The 15,865-nt window shown below is 48.2% G+C and overlaps 1 protein-coding gene across 3 annotated transcripts in view; it reads left to right on the top strand.

Moving 5' to 3' along the window:
* Positions 1-9,861, top strand: part of TTLL6 (tubulin tyrosine ligase like 6) — a 32,286-nt gene extending 22,425 nt beyond the window's left edge. For 2 of the 3 annotated variants that reach the window (XM_047709090.1, XM_047709091.1), the window contains 5 exons: positions 1,140-1,328; positions 2,189-2,363; positions 3,339-3,608; positions 8,013-8,379; positions 8,861-9,861. In XM_047709090.1, coding sequence (XP_047565046.1) covers positions 1,140-1,328; positions 2,189-2,363; positions 3,339-3,608; positions 8,013-8,379; positions 8,861-9,120 — 1,261 coding nt within the window. In that variant the 3' untranslated portion in view covers positions 9,121-9,861. Of the gene's footprint in view, positions 1-1,139; positions 1,329-2,188; positions 2,364-3,338; positions 3,609-8,012; positions 8,380-8,860 lie in introns of those variants that run through there. The other variant, XM_047709092.1, reaches the window with a different exon arrangement.
* Positions 9,862-15,865: the final 6,004 nt, after the last annotated feature.

Raw genomic sequence — 15,865 nt, 5'->3', positions numbered from 1 at the left:
TGGAAAGACACATGAACCCTACTACCCACTCCCCCACCCCCTCACTCCCCACCCCCCATCCTCCCCACGTCCCTGGGTTGGTGGGAACAGGTCCCTGGGTTGGCAGGGGTGAGCGTGCCCAGCTCCCTGCCTGGCAGTATTTGCCTGTAAATAGGGGCCTTCGTTCTGTGGGGTGATTCTAGTGTCTGAAGACTAAACGTGGCCGAGGACATGCCTTTGTTGCTTTTCAGATCCTACAGCAACTGCCGTGCCCACATGAGCAGAGCCCACTGATTCTTGGGGCCAGAGTTTTGGTAACTGGGACAGTAGCCTCTGTGTTGGGAGGACACTGAGATTCTCTGAGCACTTTTGCCTGTGCTCTCCGTCTTCCCTCCAAGGCGGATCAGTAGCAGGGGCTCTTGTGTGGTCCTGTCGCTGGAGCTAAGGAGACCAGGCTTCTGGAAGGGGATCTGACTTGTGTGCAAGGTCCCCTTGCTGGGAAGGGGCAGGCGTGGGGCCGGAGTGCAGCAAGTGTGCTCTTTAGGATTCCAGAATGCCTTCCGCTGGGCCAGCTCTCTCCCCACTGCTCAAGGAGGAGGCAGCATCCATCCGCCAGGGAGAAGCTGGGGCCCTCCCCTGAGTCATTCTCTTGGTCGTGAATTGGCCCTGGTAGCTCAAGGCTCTCGGTTTCCCTGCTGTTTCTCATTCCTCCCTCCCTGACCTCCACCTCCCTGAGGGGCTGTGAAGGAGAATGAGATCATCACAGCTCTCGTAAAAGCGCATCCAAAAGGCCCTCAAATTTAGTCAAACACAAGCTGTCATTCTCCAGAGGAGGGTTGCAGGGGCTGTGAATGGGAGGTGATGACGGTCTGCCTCCTCAGAGCTGAGCCAAGGGGAAATGGGTTTTTGTGTGAGGAGAGAGTCTCATACAGAAAGACGACCATTCTGATCAGCTTTCCGTGCATCAGGACATTGGCTGTCCCAAGAGGGCTAGGATCTCCTTTCAGGGAAACGTTCATACGTTTATTTAGCAAATACGGGTTGATCACTGTTGTGTGCAAGGCCTCGGCCTGGCCCCACGGGACGTCTGGCTTGGCGTGTCCCTTCCAGGCTTCATCCCGAGAAAATCTACGGCAGCCCTGCGTTCTGTTCCCCCACAGGATGGAGGAAGTCAAGGGTTTCCAGGCTATGCAGTTGGAGAAAACTGAGAAGTACGAGCAGGAGAATCGTGGGGGGTTCCGCCTGATTTATCCTACTCTGAATTCGGCGAAGTATGAGAAGTTTTTCCAGGACAACAACTCCCTCTTCCAGAATACTATTACCTCCAGGGCTCGGGAGGAGTATGCCCGGTAGGAAGGCTCCAGGCCAGGTAGATGGGTGTTGGGATGGGTTGGGTCGTGCTTGACCTTCTGGGTGACCGGCCTAGGATGGTGAGGAGGGTCTCTGAGCTTCAATCCCCAACCTAGAAATTGTCAGGGGAGCATTTGCTTTAGTCTCACAGGGACCAGGAATCATAGGCATTGTTGGTGTGGGGTGTTCAGTATGTAGCTCCTTCTAGAAACTCACTCCTGAGACAGGAACCTGCACCCTCCTCCAGAATTCCCAGGGAGCTATCTCCTGGATTCACATAGGCCTGAAATCTAAGAGCTGGAAGGCACTCATCCTGTCCTGTCCTATCCCTACCTATCACCTCATTTTATGGACGGGGAGGTCAGAGCACAGAAGGGGTTATAGGATGGTGATGACCAAAGAGGGATTGGGATCCCCGTCTCCTGACCCACGTGACTGTGTTATTCCCACTACATCATTGGCCAGAAAGGCCCAGGATAAAAAGTGGCCCAAAGTAGGGGCCCCTCGGGTTGGCCCCCTACCCAGACCCTCTTCCCAGCCCCTGCCACGTATGGAATTTGGCCTGCTGGGAAGTGGAGAGAGAGAGAGAGAAGGTGGAGAAGATGGGTAGAGGCCCTGACTGTGTCCACTCCTTGGATGCTATTCCCCAGACTGGGAATGGTATGGTGGGAGGTACGGCTGTCCCCTCCCCTCCACCTCCTGCGCGGGGCTCTGCAATCATCTGAGCAGACTGGACACCTGGGGGGATGACACTGCACTCTCTGCCAAGCATCAACGACCCCTTGGGGAGGGGTTGGGGAGCGCCCACTTGTGCAGCCCATCCCTAACCTCCGCGACCCTCCCTGTTCCACCTGGACAGGCAGCTGATCCAGGACCTGAGGCTGAAGCAGGAGAAAAAGTCCTTCCCAGTGAAGGAGAAGAAGGTGGAGATGCAGGGGGAGTCGGCTGGCGAGCAAGCGAGGGGCAGGAGGACGAAAAGCTGCCAACAGAAGCCCCAGCAGACGCTCCAGGCCGCCACCTTCACCTTCAAACAAGTAAACCCTGCTGGGAGGGGAGCATGTGTGCCCGGCACCCTTCCCCGGCTGGGGCCGCTCCGTGGGGGGGTGCTCAGGAGACCGCTGCTCAGAGCCCTGACGCACTGAACGAAGGGGGCTGACAGAGGCCGGGCCACAGGAAGTCATGACGACCCGGGCATCCTTCAGAGGACTCTTGCTGCTCTGTCCTCGTCTCCTCCTCCGGTGGGAAGAAAAGCAGCTGCGAGGCTGACCACGATTCCCCATGTAGGGGGCGGGCACTAGGACCATTCTACTCATGTGTCCCACGCCCAGTTTGGGCTGGAGTGCTCCCCTCTAGCAGGTCAGGGGTGCAGCTGAGAGAGGGGGCCGCAGAGAAGGGCTTCACGGAGGCAGGACCCTCACCTTTATGTGGGGTAAGGGACCACAGCTAGGGCCTTCCAGCCTGCTCTGCTCAAAGTATGGACCAGCCCTGGATGTGGTGGGGCAGGGGGGCAGCTGTCCCGTTGTCCTATGGTCTGAATCTTTGGATTGACCTTCTCTGCCTCACTATTTCTTCCGGCTCAGGGGAAGGACTCAGCTGGTTTTTTGGTCCATCTCCTTTTTCTCGAACCCTCACCTAAAGGGACAGGATGACAGCAGGATATTTTTAGTTTAGTTTTTTTTTTTTAATTTTGTAACTTTGCTAGGGTCATAGGTCTTTTAAGAAACTGATAAAAAAATATATGATACTCTCTTACCATGAAATATACAAAGATACAAGTATACAAAGTTCTAAAACTACAGGTTTAAGCGGCAAAAAGATCGTGTGAAACCGTCCATGAGCCCTCTAGGGGTCCCTGCACCCCAGGATAAGAACCTCAGATTAGAGAAACTTTGATACCGATTGCTTTCCTTCTCCTCCTCCTCTCCTCAGCACCTACCCTTGGTGCAGATAAATCTGGAAGTGGACAGAGCTGGGTTCCCACGGGCTGTGTTTGGTTTCCTCCTTCCTAGCATCTCCAGCCAATGGCATTGGTATCCTGCACACCGGACTTCTTCCTGAGTGTCAGAGATGCAAAGACAAATGAGACAGACAGCAGCCTCGACCCGGAAGGGGCCAGCCCTCCTCCTTGCAAGCCTGTAGCTGCAAGGCATTACACATCTGTACCTGACCTGAGCCACTCGAACCTTCTCAGCTGCCCGGGGCTGGAGCTCAGTCAACCCATCTCCAGAATCGAGGAGGTCAAATCTGCCTCTGCGGTGAACATATTTCCCAGCACAGGGGTGAGTAGAGCGGTCTATCTCCCCAGAGAGCTCTGCTCACTCAGGGGGCAGTGGTAGGAGTCTTGCTTTCTGGTCCCTTCTATCCTCCTGACTTGCGGTCTCCCTTTGAGCAAGCCACTTAAGCCTCAGTGTCCCCACCTGGGAAGCCCAAGTTGTGCGAGAGCGTACGTGCTAGGAGAATGGACCCATACTTTTAGGGCTTTCCCAGTGGCCGTCTTCTGCACCCCATCTTTAGGCATGTTCTCACCTCTGGCTGCTGGAGCAAATCACCAAGGACTTGGGGGCTTAAAACACACATTTATTCGTTCACAGTTCTGGAGGCTAGAAGTCTGAAAACAAGGTGTTGGTGGGGCCGTGCCTCATCTGAAGGCTCTAGAGGGAGGATCCTTCTTTTCCTTCCTTGATCCTTGCTAAATTCTGGTGGCTGCCAACAATCCTTGGCGCCCCTTGGCTTGTGGCACTGGGACTCCAGTGGGACTCGTTGAGTGTCTCTTCTGTAAGTCTTCACGTGGCCTTCCTGTAAGCACACCACCAGTCATTGGACTGAGGGCTCCCCCAGATCCAACATGACCTCACTTTCACCTGCTTCGTGATATCTGTAAAGATGCTGTTTCCAGGGGCTCCTGGGTGGGTCAGTGGGTTAAGCCGCTGCCTTCGGCTCAGGTCATGATCTCAGAGTCCTGGGATCGAGCCCCGCATCAGGCTCTCTGCTCAGCAGGGAGCCTGCTTCCTCCTCTCTCTCTGCCTGCCTCTCTGCCTGCTTGTGATCTCTCTGTCAAATAAATAAATCTTAAAAAAAAAAAAAAAAAGATGCTGTTTCCAAATAAGGTCACAGTCTGAGCTTTGTGGCAGCGTTGAACCTAGTTCATCCCCTTACACAGTGTTTCTCAAACTCCATTTGTGTATGGACACCTGTTGAAGGAGGGAACACTCTTTCAGATCTCCACTGTAGCCCTAAATAACTTTTATAGATATTTACAAGCAGAAAACCAGATGTATACAATCTTTATAACTCTTCTACAATGAGGAAATCAAAACAAACATCACTCATAAAGTTCACATCAAGAACATTAATTGAATGTGACAGTTGATTTTCTATTTTTGTGGATACTAGGGTGCCGCATAAATGTGGTCCTGACAACTCTAGAATGGATCCTTTTGTGTTTACTGTAGTCAGGCTACATGATGACTGTGTTGTAAGTACTGGAAAATGTTCGGCCTTGCTGGGCCATTGCCAGGCCCAAGTGCAATACGGAGGAATGCAATGCTTTTCAAGTTCCTAACCATAGCCCGCAGTAGAAATCTGTTTCATTTCATCCGTCCATACACACACACTGGAAAAAAGCTTCTAAAACAACAATGAGCCATACTACAGATGGTGACTCCTTCGATATTTTTTATTCTGTTCTGTTCTGTTCTTTCAAAAATACCAGTTCCTGGGGCACCTGGGTGGCTAAGTTGGCTAAGCCTCTGCCTTCAGCTCGGATCATGATCCCAGGGTCCGGGATCCAGCCCTATGTTGGGTTCCCAGTTCAATGGGAAGTCTGCTTCTCCCTCTCTCCCTGCTTGTGTTCTCTCTGTCTCTCTCTCTCTCTCTCAAATGAATAAATAAAATCTTTAAAATAAATAAATAAAAATACCTGTTACAACCCACTAGATTAATTTCATGACTTATTAATAGGTTCACAACCACCATTCGATAAACACCTTTAAGAGATTAGGCTTTGAAGCTTCATGACACTGGATTTCACAGATAGGACACCAAAAGCAGGGCTGCCTGCCTGACTCAGTCATAAGACCGTGTGGCTCTTGATCTCAGGGTCTTGAGTTCAAGCCCCATGTTGCATATAGAGATTACTTAAATTTATTTAAGTAATTTATTATTATTAAGTATTTAAGTATTTATTATACTTAAATAATAAATAATAAAGAAGGAAACAAAACTTAAAAAAAAAAGCAAAAGTAGGTAAGTGGGACTATATCAAACTTGAACAGTCAACAGAGTGAAAAGGCAACATGTGAAATGGGAGAAAATATTTTCAAACTGTGTCTCTGATAAGGGGTTCGTATCTAGAATATATAAAGGATTCTTACAACTCACACCAAAGATAACCTGATTTTAAAAATGGCCGAAGGATTAACGGGTGGTCCGTTTGGTTGCCTGACTCTTGGTTTCCGCTCAGGTTGTGATCTTGGGTTCGTGGGGTCAAGTCCCCCATTGGGCTCTGCCCTCAGTGTGGAGTCTGAGATTCTTTCCCTGTCTCCCTCTGCCCATCCTCCTGCTCTTTCTCAAATAAATAAATAAATAAATCTTTAAAAACCTGAGGGGCACCTGTATGGCTCAATTGGTTAAACATCTGACTCTTAGTTTTAGCTCAGGTCCTCGCTCATGGGTGTGGGATCAAGCCCCAGGTCAGGCTCCCTACTCAGCAGGGAGTCTCCCTGGAGGTCTGTTGCACAGTGATGGGGATACTACTGATGCTACTTATTGTATACTTAAAAATGGTTAAGGTAGGGGCACCTGGGTGGCTCAGTGGGTTAAGCCTCTGCCTTTGGCTCAAGTCATGATCTCAGGGTCCTGGTCGAGCCCCGCATTGGGCTCTCTGCTCGGCAGGGAGCCTGCTTCCCCCTCTCTCTCTGCCTGCCTCTCTGCCTACTTATGATCTCTGTCTGTCAAATAAATAAATAAAATCTTTTTTTAAAAAAAAAGTGGTTAAGTAGATGGGGCACCTCAATGGCTCAGTTGTTAAGCGTCTGCCTTCAGCTCAGGTCATGATCCCAGGGTCCTGCTCAGTGGGAAGCCTGCTTCTCCCTCTCCCACTCCCCCTGCTTGTGTTCCCTCTCTCACTGTGTCTCTCTCTGTCAAATAAATAAAATCTTATGTCATGTGTGTGCATGTGCATTTTTTCCTGCAATAAAGAAAAAAAAAAGAGTAAAGAGTATGCATTGATCTGGTTGTCTCTATTTGGATCCTGGAGTCTCCTCTATGACTTGTGCTAGTCACTCTTCTCTCCCTAAGCCTCAGTTTCCTCAACTGAAAAAACTGGAATTTGGGCACCTGGGTGGCTCAGTGGGTTAAGCGTCTGACTTCAGCGTAGGTCACGATTTCAGGATCCTGGGATCCAGCCTCCTGTCTGCAGGCTCTGCACTCAGCAGGGAGTCTGCTTCCCACCTCCCCCCGCCGCCCTTCCTCCCGCTCTTGTACTCTCTCTGTCTCTGTCTCTCTCTCATTCTCTCAAATAAATAAATATAATCTTTTAAAAATGGAATTTTAATAATAGTACCTGCCAGTGGATTGCTTTGAGGCTTAAATGGAAGAATACATGAAAACGTAGAGGTGGCACCTGCCACAAAGGGTTCAGAAAGCATTAGCTGCTATTTTAATATTACTGCGACTTCTTAAGACTGTCTTTGTTCTTCTCTCATTAATCTAAGTGTCAAGTAGTATTACTTAACTCCAAAGAGATCTTTTAAAATAAGCAATTTTTTATTTTTTTTATATTTCATGTGCGTATTGTTAATTTAATAAAAAGTCCTGCTTCATTCAAAGACTTTACATCTTTCATTTATTTATATTTCCTTCTTATCTCTATGCTCACCTCCCATTCTCCTATCCACCATCTTTTGTTAATATGTTTCCTGGCAAAGTAGGGATTTAAAAAAAAAATACATGCATTTAAACTTTATTTAAATGTGATTGGGTCATTTATCTCATTCTGTGACCTTTTTCTTGTTGAGCCTGTTTTTTTTTTTTTAAGATTAAATTTACATGCCTTGAAATGCTCAAATCTTTTTTTTTTAATATTTTATTTATTTATTTGACAGAGATCACAAGTTGGCAGAGAGGCAGGCAGAGAGAGGAGGGGGAGCCACAGGCTCCCCGCTGAGCAGAGAGCCCGATGTGGGGCTCGATCCCAGAACCCTGAGATCATGACCTGAGCCAAAGGCAGAGGCAGAGGCTTAACCCACTGAGCCACCCAGGCACCCCATCAAATCTTTTTTTTTAAGACGTATTTATTTTAGAAAGAGAGAGCACACATGCACACAGAGCGTGGGGCAGAGGGAGAGAGAGAATCTCAGGCAGATGCTTGTGTTCCCTCTCTCTCTCTCTCTGAAATAAATAAATAAAATCTTCAAATAAAAAATAAATAATTTTGAAAAATAAAATTTCTCTTTTGTTTAAAAAAAAAAATCCCCCCAAAACAAAAAACCAGAGGAAGCTCTATGGACATCCACCATCCTCTGCCCTAGTGTTCAGCCAATTCCTGGTTACAAAAGTATTCTAACCTAATCTTTCTTGCTGCTGATGAACTTGGCCTCCTTAGTCTGTTTATTTAAATCAAGAAGGTATGGGAAGGCGTGTCAGGCTTCCACAATCTCATGTTGGACTGTTTTCTCTTCCAGCCCTTAGCCTCCACAGAAACGTGCCCAGCTCCTGCCACTCAGGTCTCAGACTCCCCAGAGCCTCTGCCTGGTGGGACCAGGACAACCAGCTCTGGCTGCGGTAGCCCTGAGATGAACAAGATGGTCTTTAAACACAAGGTGCATCACTTCCCGCAAGACCTCATCCAGGGGAAAATATCCAAAATTTGCCTTCCAGCAAAATCCCAGAGCTTCTCACGAAGTCTGAAGCCAAGCTGGTCGGCGCTGGAGAATGAGACTCAGAAGCAGCCCCTGCTGTCGGAGCTCTTCACCAAGGTCCCACTGCGGGAGAAGCTCTCCCTGTTCCCAGCTTGCTACAGCCGAGAGCTGGGGCCAAGTCACAAGTCACGTGAGTGCCAGCCCGGCCAGGCGGGTGCCAAGAGCTTAGGGGTTCCCAACAGGACCAGTCCTTGTCTTTGAGGAGCACCCAGTCTGGGGTGGGGGTGTGGGTATGCAGCCTTAGGAAGACACCCCCTTCCCCGCCTGGTGGGGGAGACATCATTCACATTCTTAGGGAGTCTCTGGTCTTACTGAAATTACAAAAAAAGGTAAAAACAGACTACTTTTGGCAAGCTCCCTGTCTGACGATTCCTGATTCCTGGTTGTCATTGAGGTGAGGGGCATTTGGCAGAGTCGGAATCAGCGGAAGGGCACGAAGTAGGGAAACAGGGAAGAGAATCTTCTGGCAGGAGAGGAGCAGAGGCTGATTCTGAATCAGGAACTTGAGCTGGCTTGAAGCCAGGGAACCCCGGCGGGAGGCGGCCTCCGCGGGCCATGTGCGCCTCACCCAGCCTTACAAATGGGTGATGCCAATGATTTCGCCTTTCCAGAAAACCGCTGCCTGCCCTGGGAGTGCTGCTTCAGCAGCCGAAGCTCTGGCAAGAAGAGGCAGCTGCGTCTGTCCTCGCTCCTGCTCCTGCACAGTCCTCCCAGCCACGAAATGACCCTCAGCGACCTGCTGGTGGTCGCCACCCCAGCCCGACTGGATCCGAGGCCTGGCAGGAGCCACAGCAGCACCGCAAGACACCCGTGTAAGGAAGCCTACAGCCGCAACCTGGTCTCTGGCCAAAAAGGATGTGAGAGGGACTAGGTGGGTCCACCAGTATTCCCTTCATGGGCTTGTTTCCCTGACAAGCACCGCACGTGTGTATTTCTGGAACGTCAGGGAGGTAGGAGGGTGCCTGGATTGATAAAAGACATCCAGGTAAGTAAACAGTTCAGACGGACCTCAATCAAAATGTGCCCCCCGCCAGCCCCTTGCAATGTGTGATTCTGCTATGACCTCCCTCCCTCCTCCTACTAAAGCAAGCAGACTGTGACTGCCAGTTTGACCCAGCCCCCTTGTGACCGGTAGCTCTCGCAGCAGGAGGGCAAACAGGTAAACATCAGCCCATAGACATCACTTTGGGTGCTTGTAAAAATGCATACGTCTACAGTCTGCTTCCGGAAATTCTGATTCATTAGGTCCTGGGGGGTCCAGGAATCTGCATTTGAGGAGGTCTTCTACCATGATTCTGATGCCCTTCTCCCCACCTTCAGAGAAAAACTGGGCCTGGTGTTTCCCAAACTTCCCTGACAATATGAATCACGGTGGGGGGATGCTTGTTGAGCCTACAGTTTTCTGGGTCACACTCCCTGAAAGTTCTGATGCAAGAGATTGAGATGAGGCCCTGGGAATCTGTCTCTCGAATAAGCATCTCAGGTGTGGTAGGGAGGATTGTCCTGCATCTAGACCCAGGCCTGGGCAGAGGAACCTGTGACAGCCAGGCCTGACCTACTGGCCTGCCCTTAGGGAGCTCAAACCCACCCCTACTATCTTCGATTTGTAATCTTCCAGTACTAAAATTAAAAAAAAAATTTTTTTTTGAAGATTTATTTATTTTAGTGAGAAAGAGAGTTAAAAACCAGAGTCAAGGGGCACCTGGGTGGCTCCATGGGTTAAGCCGCTGCCTTCGGCTCAGGTCATGATCTCAGGGTCCTGGGATCGAGCCCCACATCGGGCTCTCTGCTCAGCAGGGAGCCTGCTTCCTCCTCTCTCTCTGCCTGCCTCTCTGCCTACTTGTGATTTCTCTCTGTCAGATAAATAAATAAAAATCTTAAAAAAAAAAAAAAACAAAAACCAGAGTCGAAGGCTTACCCAACTGTGCCACCCAGTTGTCCCCATACTGGCACTTAAGGGATTTGGTGACTCAACACCAGGTTTGGGTCATAGTGAGCTAGAAACAAGAGCTTCTCACTTACTTGAACCCCTGACATCAGGTGCCCCTCTTTTTGAGATGGAATTGTTTTTTCTTTTTTTCTTTTTAACTTATTTTATTTAAATTCAATTAGTTGACATACAGTGTATTGTCAGTTTCAGATGTGGAGATCAGTTACTCATCTGTTGCATACAACACCCAGTACTCATTTCATCATGTCTGTGTCATTCTTCAGCAAAGTCCAGCTCGGGTTCAGGCTCCCTGAGAGGCTCTGGGATTTTTTTGGCAGAGAAGTTTTTGATACTTTCTCCTAAGTGAGTAAAAGTAAGTTCAAAAGGAAAGATAAATAGGTAGCTAGTTCTGTAGGAGAGACTTGTTTCTCTGGCTCTAATTTCTAAGAGCAGTTTGTCACACGGAGTCTTCTGTTACAGACTTTTACTACCATAGTGGACAGTGGCTGAAGGCAGTAACTTTTTAATGAATATTAATGATGGTAATAGTTACCCCTTTTTTTGGGAGCCTACCATAGAGGTGCCAGAACACTTCTACATATATTTTTTATCTAATCTCATTCCATCACATTGTGCCTTTTAGAAAAGAAAAAAAATTGAGGCTCAAAAAGCATTAACGCCTAACTTTTGGGAGATCCCATAGCTTGTTGGTGACAGAGCAAGGATTTGAGTCACATGGTTCTGATGCCCAAACCATACCATCTTTCTTTCCAATGGTGTTTGTAATAGTCTTCAGTTTGAGCTAAGGGCGTAGTAAATAGCTTTTCTATTTCTGCAGGTAGCCAGGGTAGCCAAGACCAGGCAGGACCTCTTAGCATGTTGTATGGGGTCACCAGATATCAGAGCCGGCCCTCTGCTCTCATGTCAAATGATGGCGTCTAAAAATCCCAAAGTAATCAGTCCACAAAGGACTGACCCATACAAGGCAAACTCATAAAATCTGGTTATATACAGGGCAATGCCCAGCTATCGATGCATTGATGTACAAATGAAAGATGATAAGGCATAAGACTAGGGCTTTGGCATAATGACTAATGGTTGAACGAAAGAAAGAAGAAAGGTCCAAATTGTGGATCAGGGGCTCTCCCAGTTGCTCTAATACCTTCCACACATCAAGGAGAGGTGCCATGTCTCATGCAATCCTCAGGTCAATATTGTGAGGTTGACAAGAAGACATTATGATTTATCCTCAATTTGCAGAGGAAGAGAATCAGGGTTTGGGGGACAGTAAATGACTCCCCCAACCTCATAGAAGTGATGGGTTCTGGACAAAAGAACATGATGTTTCTTCCATCTTGCCCCATGTGAGGACGGGAGGCCTGACACATTCCTCCATGGTTTTCCTTAAATCACTATAATCTCATCGTCCTTCCTCTGGATCCACTTTCACAGTAAGTAGGTCGGTCAACAAGCCTCGGATTCCAGATCTGTCAACAATTGAGTTTTAGGGGACAAGTAGCGCATTTTGTTGATTTTAAGATGAGTAAAAGCTTGCCAAAGCGGGATGCCTGGCACCCGAGTGAGTTGGCTGCACTGGTGAGGATGACCCATGAGCATGATGATGGTGGTGATGCCACGTTGATGGTGATGAGCCCAGCAGGGATTGAAGCAAGACACACTTGCTTTCGGTGTACTAAAGGCTTTGCCTACCTTCTCTCAGTCCTCAAAGCAAGTCTGTGTGGCGAGTGCTGTTGTCATTCTTTTTTTTCAAAAGAGAAAACCAAGGGTGAGAGAGGTTAAGTAACTTGCACAAGGTCATTGAGAGATCCTACACTCACGCACTTAACCGCTACCGCTTCTTGTCTCTGTCCAGCCATCTTGGCCACTCTTGAATGGTTCATACCATAGCATCTGGCGCTAGAAGGATGCAGGAAGGTGAATGGTGCATAGGTAAAATGAATTTCTGGTGACTGTGGATGTGGATCTAGGAGTGTCTCCTGACCTACTAGACAGGATGGTGATGAGAGTTAATTGGCTTGAATATTCTAAAGGCCATTTTAAAGGAAAGGCTAAGGAAAAATTCTTTTTTTTTTTTCTTTTCAGAATCAGACTGGATCTCTGTCATTTTTCCCTCTTTCCATCTCTTATGCCCAGGAAATAATTTATCATTTCTTAAAGTGTCTACAATGTCCATAGAATCAACTGAAAGTTTTATTTCCTCATCTAGATATCCTGGTCTTATAACGACTTCCCATTAACACCATGGGGCCAACAGCCTTGTCTTCTGTGCCCTCCCAGTTAGCTTCCAGTGCTATAGAACCATGACCTCTGAAACGTATTGGTTCTGCCCCAGGACACGGCCCAGTTGCCCCACCAGTAACATTCCTATGGGTCCCTCAGATGGCCCCATCATCCAGAACACTCCCCCACCCCAACCCCAGATAGAGCAGTGTGAAAGGAGGAGTGTTTCAGAGAAGGACTCAGAGTTCCCAGGAATCCGAAGCCCTCATTCTACCAACAGGTCTGTGTCACTTGGTTTTCGACCCTAAAGAGAAAAGACAGAGAAAAGGTGAGGCATGTTGGAGGATTCTGAGCCCTGAATAAGGGAATTGGTGCAGATGTAACTTTACCAGGTACAGACCAGACCTCCTCCCACCTGAGCCACCTCAATGCCTAATGCCTTCCTGCTACCTCCCTTACAGTCCACATCCACATCAATCTTTCTGATGAAGAAGTGAGGTGAGAGTTACCCAGCCTGCAGGTGTTTTTATATCAACTTGCAGAAATGATACATCTTCCCCTGAAGTGTACACTAATAAAATAAATTGTCATGCTCGATGCTGGGATGGTGAGCCTGATCCAGAGTAAGAATGGGAAGGGGGAAGCAGGAGAGAAAGTTCTCCTGAGTTCTCCTCATTAAGAAAGCTCCAAATTCGCTAAAAATATGTTGGGAGCACTTGAAGAATTTCTTTGGATGAATGGTAAGCCTTGCCCTCCCTGTTGGGAGCCTGGTGTCTAGGGGACCCCTTTGGGAGCCCTGTGGTTGCCATGTGTCTGCCCAACATCAACCCTGGCTAGACTCCAGGCATAACATTTCATTTTGCCATTTTGTTCATGCCATTTCATTTGGTTCATTCTCTACCCTCTCCAAGAATGTGATCCAAGACTTTGCCTCACTTGCTCTTTCGGAATAAGATCCCAGAAATGAGCTTTGGAGGAGGAGTACGGGGCAGGGGTGGAAGAAAGTTGATGTCTGAAGTCAAGAATCTGCTTCACAATGTTGACCCAGATTTGCTTTAGGAAGTCCTGATGGGATGACTTTCTGGCCTCAAGGATGTCAGGGGATTCTGGGATACTTGAAGCCCTCAGTACTCCTCAGTTATCCAAAGTGGTGGATGGAGTAGTGAATGGAGAAGCCATTTGTGTCCAGCTGTGAAGCACACATACACACAACATCTTAAGGCCTGGTTTTCAAGGACTCCTGGTGTAGACTTCTTCTTGTAAGTAAGTCAAGTCTCACCTGGATGGCAAAAAAAGGAAGCCCTGATTACAACTAGGGAGACTACTAAAAAATTAACTGGGCCACCTGGCTGGCTCAGTCGGTGGAGCATGTGACTCTTGATCTCGGGGTTGTGAGTTTGAGCCCCATGTTGGGCATAGAGATGACTTTAAAAAAATTAACCCGGGGCGCCTGGGTGGCTCAGTGAGTTAAGCCTCTGCCTTCGGCTCAGGTCATGATCCCAGGGTCCTGGGATCGAGCTCCGCATCAGGCTCTCTGCTCAGCGGGGAGCCTGCTTCCTTTTCTCTCTCTGCCTGCTTCTCTACCTACTTGTGATCTCTGTCTGTCAAATGAATAAATAAAATCTTTTTTTAAAAAAGCTGTTAAAAGGGGCGCCCGGGTGGCTCAGTTGGTTAAGCGACTGCTTTCAGCTCAGGTCATGATCCTAGAGTCTGGGGATCGAGTCCCGCATCGGGCTCCCAGCTCCACGGGGAGTCTGCTTCTCTCTCTGACCTTCTCCTCGCTCATACTCTCTCTCACTGTCTCTCTCTCAAATAAATAAATGAAGTATTAAAAAAAAAAAAAAAAGCTGGGGCCCCTGGGTGGCTCAGTGGGTTGAAGCCTCTGCCTTCAGCTCAGGTCATGATCTGAGAGTCCTGGGATCGAGCCCCACATCAGGCTCTCTGCTCCAAGGGGAGCCTGCTTTCTCCTCTCTCTCTGCCTGCCTCTCTGCCTGCTTGTGGTCTCTGTCTGTCAAATAAATAAATAAATAAAATCTTAAAAAAAAAAACCATATTGAAACACACTAGCTCCTCCCTGACAGGACGCAATAAAATTGGGAATTTGTAAAAGGCGAGAAATGTTGGGCTACCTTTAAAAAAAAAATTAATAAATAATTTAAAAAAAGGGCGCCTGGGTGGCTCAGTTGGTTGAGTGACTGCCTTCAGCTCAGGTCATGATCCTGGAGTCCTGGGATCGAGTCCCGCATCAGGCTCCCAGCTCCATGGGGAGTCTGTGTCTCCCTCTGACCTTCTCTTCGCTCATGTTTTCTCTCACTGTCTCTCTCTCAAAAAAATAAATAAAATCTTTAAAAATAAATAAATAAATAATTTTTTAAAAAGCTGTTAAAAAATTTAAAAAAAATTAACCCTCCCTTTGCCAGCCCTTCCCAATGCCATTTAGGAGCCTCCGAATGAAATGATTCAAGGCCAATTTTTCCATTGTCATTATCAGGTTGCCACAGATTATAGTCTGGACCACACAAAAGCTGTAAGACTTGCTGAAATGGGGCTTTCTAGAACCTCTGCATCTCTCCCTTTTTCTCCCTAGTCACCAGCCCCAGCCAGTCAAGGTTCCTAAGCTGATAAAAAGGAAGTCTTTTAATAAGATGAAGTCAGGGGTGCCTGGGTGGCTCAGTGGGTTAAAGCCTCTGCCTTCGGCTCAGGTCATGACCCCAGGGTGCTGGGATCGAGCCCCGCGTCGGGCTCTCTGCTCTGCAGGGAGCCTGCTTCCTCCCCTCTCTCTCTCTGCCTGTCTCTCTGCCTGCTTGTGATATCTCTCTCTCTGTCGAATAAATAAAAAATCTTGAGGAAAAAAATAAGATGAAGTCAGAATTATTTGTCTTTCTAGGGGACAATTTGGTGTCAGCATCTTTGATCCTAGAAATAGGCTCAGCTTCATGGGCATGCCATCTGTGCAGTCCCACAGGCTCCACCCTTAGAAGGGCACTGTACTTGGTTAAATGCTCTGTTGTCACCCTCTTGAAATTCTGAGCATTTTTTGAACAAGGAGCCCCACATTTTCATTTTGTACCCACCACACTATGTAGCCAGTCCTGCTCAGAGACCTCAACAGGTCTGGGTTATCCAAAGAGAAGGCAAAATGGCAGCCCCCATGCACCTCTTGCCTGTTCACCCTCGGGGCTAAGCGGAGCAACTGTCTGCTGAATGTTTGTGGGCGACCTTGCCCCCCATGGAGTGTGCGTTGGAGTAAGACAGGTCCACAGACAGCTGGCCTGAGTTAAGTGCCACTGTCATTAGTTGAGAAGGAAATGCCCTCGCACCAGCTGAGAGGATCAAGTCCCCTTCTTCAGAGGAGGTGATATTTGAGATAGCAGGGAAAGAGAAATACGATCTTAAACTGTTTTAAAAAGATTCATTTGGGGGCGGGAGAGGGGTAGAAGGAGAG

This window comes from Lutra lutra, chromosome 16 (genome assembly GCF_902655055.1).
Source record: "Lutra lutra chromosome 16, mLutLut1.2, whole genome shotgun sequence".
NCBI classification, from domain to species: domain Eukaryota; kingdom Metazoa; phylum Chordata; class Mammalia; order Carnivora; family Mustelidae; genus Lutra; species Lutra lutra.
The sequence above is the reverse complement of the archived record's forward strand: the minus strand, read 5'-3'. Positions and strand labels throughout refer to the sequence as shown.